The 5,387-nt window shown below is 50.7% G+C and overlaps 1 protein-coding gene across 1 annotated transcript in view; it reads right to left on the bottom strand.

Moving 5' to 3' along the window:
* LOC107124876 (protein amnionless-like) overlaps positions 1–5,081 on the bottom strand; it is a gene marked incomplete at its 3' end in the record, with an annotated part of 21,651 nt that extends 16,570 nt beyond the window's left edge. Inside the window, exon 1 of the mRNA XM_015428378.1 lies at positions 4,980–5,081. Coding sequence (XP_015283864.1) covers positions 4,980–5,081 — 102 coding nt within the window. The remainder of the gene's footprint in view (positions 1–4,979) is intronic.
* Positions 5,082–5,387: the final 306 nt, after the last annotated feature.

Raw genomic sequence — 5,387 nt, 5'->3', positions numbered from 1 at the left:
TAATTACTTTCCATCTATTTTTTTTTTTTTAGAGCTGTCCTTGTCTTTACATGAGTTTTCCCGCTCTCGCCTGCAGGTGGCAGCAGTTTCCTTGCACGATCTACACACACAGAAACGGGAGGAGAGAATTCCTTTTTAATTACTTTTTTCCAGCTGGGGATGAATGGGAGGGAAGGGGGGGGGGGTTAAGGACGAGAGTTTGCCTCTATCCACTGGCTACAGAATCCGTCTGCAGGAAATACACTTGCTTTTTCTTACTAAGGGGAAGCTGGGCCTGATCCGATGACTTTCAGGAGGAAGGAAACCGGCACAGGGGCCTGTGTCAGTGCTTAAGGGAAGATGCTTGTCAGCCAAGCAATCGCACAGAACGTGGGCAGAAGAGCTGTGGCACATGCCCTGTGTACAAGAGAGCACAGGTTCAATCTGTGGCTTTTTTACTTTTTTTTTTAAAAAAGGGATCTCAAATAGGGTTGCCAGCAGTGATCCCTCTAAGCTGAGTTAGTGTGAGCTGGCTCACAGTTTTTTAGCCTCTGGCTCACACATTTTTGTCTCAGCTCAGGAAGGAGGGCTCCAGAGCAAACTCATGTATGCAGTAGCCAAATTGCTGGCTCACAACTTTCATGCCAGTAGCTTACAAAGTAGAATTTTTGCTCACAAGACCCCACAATTTAGAGGGGACATTGGTTGCCAGCAACCCGGAGATGAGATGTGCTGCCCCTTTAACAGGTGACATCTAACCAGGTGGTGCAATTTACCTCTCTGCTATGAAAAGCTGGAGCTGCCCATTTCCACATAGTGAGCCACATATCAGCCAGATAATGGGCTTCTCTTTCAGTCGCTTTCTACGCCAGATAAGGGTTACCAACAGCCTTCAATTGGGGGCTGTTGGTAACCCTTATCTGGCGTAGAAAGCGACTGAAAGAGAAGCCCATTCTCTGGCTGATTCTGCACCCATTTGTTTCCTCGCAGTTTTTCCACAGCCACATTGGGAGGTTAACCCCCCTCTACACCGAATGCTGCTCTCACTTTCTTTGTTCATTAGGTTTTATGGTACCTTCTGCATAAATTTATGGCCGTTAGGGCTGCCAAGCCGCAGCGGGGGATCCGTGCGTCTTCACAGGATCCCTGCCGCGGGGGACAGCGATACGCGTTGCACCGCCGTCGCCAGGATGTGACGCTACGCGTCGCTCCATTGCCAGAGCGACGTGTAGCGTCACATCCTGGCGACGGCGGTGCAACGCGTATCGCTGTCCCCCGCGGCAGGGATCCTGTGAAGATGCACGGATCCCCCGCCGTGGCTTGGCAGCCCTAATGGCCATTCAGGGGTAACTTTGCAGTCAGTACAGCCTTGCCCCCCGGGGGAATCTGAATGTGGTTTTGAGCGACACCTTTTCTTTCCTCCATTTCCAATTCAAAGAGAACAATAAGCAGACAACCTGACATGGCTTCACTGATCTCCCTCAGTTCCCCTGAGGGGGGCTCTGTATTTATCACCTCGCCATGAATTACTTGGCTCAGGCAGCTAATGGCCACTGAGGCAAGTAGTGACACAGGAAAATCTGCATACCAATGCAGGAGTGAGTGTTGGAAACAAAAGATGGCAAGCAGAAACCAGGATCCGAGGCAATGCAATGAAAACAAATATTCCGCGGCAAGGGAGAACCAGGTCGAGTGCTGGTAAAATGTGGCGCGAATGCCAGATGCAGAATGGACCTCTGTCTGAGGCGGCCCACAGAGCTGACTTACTAAGCTAAGTGGGCCGCTCAACTTGGTGATTTCATGTACTCATTGTAGAAAACAGCAGGTGGGTTGTCTGCAATAGAAGAGCACGATTCAACTCCCGCGGCACCTTCAAGACCAACAAGGTTTCCAGGACAGAAGCTTTCGAGAGTCAATTTATTTATTTATTTCCTTCATTTATACTCCACCTTTCCTCCTGGGGGGACCTAAAGCAGCTGACATTGCTCTCTTTGTTATAGCCTCACGAAAACCCTCCGAGGCAAGATAGGCTGGCCCAAGGTCACCCAGTGAGTTTCCAAGGCAGGGTAAGAGTTCGAACCCAGGTCTCCCGGTTCCTAGTCTGATGCCACACTGTCTCTCATGTCTCTGGTGGAGGGGAGCTTTGTCTTTGGAAAGCTTCTACCCTGGGAAACCTTGTTGCTCCTTGTAAAAAGTGTCTGCAGGTAGCGGGCAAAAGAAGTGCTACATTTGGGAGTGTCTCTAATCCATGTTTAGATTTGCAATCTTTGCTTGTGTTAAACCCCAACGTCAAATAGCTACGGTTTGCAAAAAGATTATATGCATATCTTTCTTTTTAATGAGGAAAAATAATGTTGACACAGGGTGCTGGAGGAAAGGAGCTCTCTGATGAATATTCAGCCCCTGGTCTCTCGCGGTGTGATCCTAAACTGAGTTACACCCTCCTCAGCCCGTTGACTTCAATTGCCTTCCATCTGCTTAGGGTTGCATTGTCCCAGAGTCTTAAACAGACTTGGGCACCAATGGCTCCCTCTAAGCTGCGGAGTCTTGTGAGCAAAAATTCCACTTGGTGAGCGACTGGCATTAAAGTTGCGAGCGAGCGATTTGGCTGCTGCAAAAAGTAGTCTGCTCTGGAGCCATCCCTTCCTGAGCTAAGACAAAAATGTGTGAGCCAGAGGCTAAAAAAAGCTGTGAGCTAGCTCACACTAACTCAGCTGAGAGGGAACACAGGACGGCGCACAGACTGACATCCAGTTCTTATGCCGTAATTTCATCCTGATCCTAACGATGCGGCAACAAAAAGGAACCTACGCCCAGGTTAACACGCTCCTCTCAGCGACAGCTAGCTGTTCCATCTTATTCCATTTATCCATCCCCTTTTCACACCACCATGCTGGCTTGCTAATATTAACACAGCAATGCATCTTACTGTTTCCTCCTGAGAAGGCTTAAGATACACTCAGCTGTCAGCCTCCTTCTGCTGCTGTCCACCGTCGCTGCCATGGCAGTGCTCATCAATCTCTGTGCAGGGCACCGTGACACTGACCCAGCATTTCAGGAAGAAGCTGCCTTCCTGTGATTTATAGCAGGAGTTTCAGGGAGGAGGAGAGACTTTCTAGGATCTCTCCTAACCTTATCGCTCCCTCCGCCCTGCCAGCACAAGGCAAGAAGGCTGTTTTGGCATAGAATCAGAGGAGTTTAGCCACTTTTATGGCCTGGGACCTACATACCTGAGGGACCACCTTTCCCCACACGTACCCCAGAGAGCACTGTGATCAGGGGCCCACAATTGGCTGGCCCTCCCAAGTCTCAAGAAGCCAAGCTGGCAACAACCAGGGGCAGGGCTTTCTCGATGGTGGCTCCATCCTGGTGGACTGAGCTCCCAGAAGAGATCCAGCTACAAGCATAGGTAAAGGTAAAGGTTCCCTTGCTCGAAAGCCAGTCGAGTCTGACTCTAGGGTTGCGGTGCTCATCTCCGTTTCAAAGCCAAAGAGCCAGCGCTGTCCGAAGACGTTTTCCATAGTCGTGGCCGGCATGACTAAACACCAAGGCGCACGGAACGCTGTTACCTTCCCACCGAAGTGGTACCTATTTATCTACTTGCAATTTCTTGCTTTCGAACTGCTAGGTTGGCAGGAGCTGGAACTAGAGATGGGAGCTCACTCCATCATGCGGCACCCGGGTCTCAAACTGCTTAACTACTGACCTTCCACAGCCTGCAGTTCAGCGTCTTAACCACTTGAGCCACCGCAGCTTCTCGGCTACAAGCATGGACGGCTTCAAAAGGGAATTAGATAAGCATATGGAGCAGAGGTCCATCGGTGGCTATTAGCCACAAGGTATAGATAGGGGCTCTGGGGCAAGTGATGCTCTGTCTTCTTGGTGCTTGGGGAGGGGGGTCAACAGTGGGAGGGCTGCTAATGTCCTGGCCCCACTGGTGGACCTCCTGATGACACCTGGTATTTCTGGCCACTGTGTGACACAGAGTGTTGGACTGGATGGGCCTTTGGCCTGATCCAACATTGGCATCTCTTATGTTCTTATCAGAGCCCTTTTGTTCTTATCAGGACCTTTTATCAGAGCCTCTTATGTTCTTATCAAAACGGAACTCTTCCACCAGGCCTTTGGAGCTGCCGCCACTACTAACAACTGGCAGCCTAAGGTTGGAGAGCCCTGTTTCCCCTGGGACTTCTAACTACAGCCTGAGCCGGCAGCCTGAGACAAAACGAAAAGATCAAGGAGCCAACGGCGAGAAGATAGAACTGAGCAACAACCGCTGTGAAATCACAGATACTAGCATTTGATTATGTCTTATGGTTTAAATGGTTTTAGAATTGTTCATTGTTTAATTGCTGCTGCTTCACCTGTATTTCATGTCCAGCCTGAGCCGGCAGCCTGAGACAAAACGAAAAGATCAAGGAGCCAACGGCGAGAAGATAGAACTGAGCAACAACCGCTGTGAAATCACAGATACTAGCATTTGATTATGTCTTATGGTTTAAATGGTTTTAGAATTGTTCATTGTTTAATTGCTGCTGCTTCACCTGTATTTCATGTTTATTGTAAATTCTGTGTTGATTTTATGTCAGCCACCCTGAGCTGGTCTGGCTGGGAGGACGGGGGTGCAAATTTAATAAATCAAATCAATGTTAGTCTGTTGCTGCAAAAGAGTAAAAAGCCCAGGAGCACCTTTAAGGCTAACAAACTTATTTGGAGCATAAGCTTTCGAGAAACACAGCTCTCTTCGTCAGATGCATGGAGGGTATGAAGAAACTGGGCAGAGATATATAGGTGGTCCGTGCTTGTAGCCGCCACCACTTCCTGTGGCAGTGAATTCCATGTGTCACACCTGACTTATTGTGACCCCTCCAAGGGTTTTCAAGGCAAGACACAAACAGACGTGGTTTGCCATTGCCTGTCTGTGGGTAGCAGTCCTGATCTTCCTGCCAGGCTTCCCACCACAGCTGGCACCCTCCTCTTTTCTTTGCCAGTACTGTTACTGGCAAAGGGCGCCTTTCCCGGGCAAGCTCCAGCTCCTCTGCCAGTTTCTCCTCCCGCCAGGCGCCCCGCGACCCCGGCGGCATCTCGCTCAGATCCCACATCGCGCCCGGCCTTTCAGCGCCCCCCCTCGTCCACCGCCTCCTCCTCCCTGGCGTCCATTCTCCTTTCAGCCGCTCGCGAGAGGTACGTTCTAATCCCCAGCTGCAAGCTGCACCTGACTCCAGAGGAGACCCCTCTCGGCTATATGCTTGGAAACCCCCCCCACACACGCGCATGCACACACACACCAGAGGGTGTCACTCAGTGGGATCCTGAGGCCCTGTCTGGTGGCGGGCCGCTTTGCTCCCCCTTAGCTGGTGCAGGCCAGTGGCCCGAAGAAGACCCAGGGTGCGACCCGGAGGCTGCAG

This window comes from Gekko japonicus, unplaced genomic scaffold (genome assembly GCF_001447785.1).
Source record: "Gekko japonicus isolate JY-2015 unplaced genomic scaffold, Gekko_japonicus_V1.1 scaffold5513, whole genome shotgun sequence".
NCBI lineage: Eukaryota > Metazoa > Chordata > Lepidosauria > Squamata > Gekkonidae > Gekko > Gekko japonicus.
Note: the sequence above shows the minus strand (reverse complement) of the source record. Positions and strands in the feature narration are given on the sequence as shown.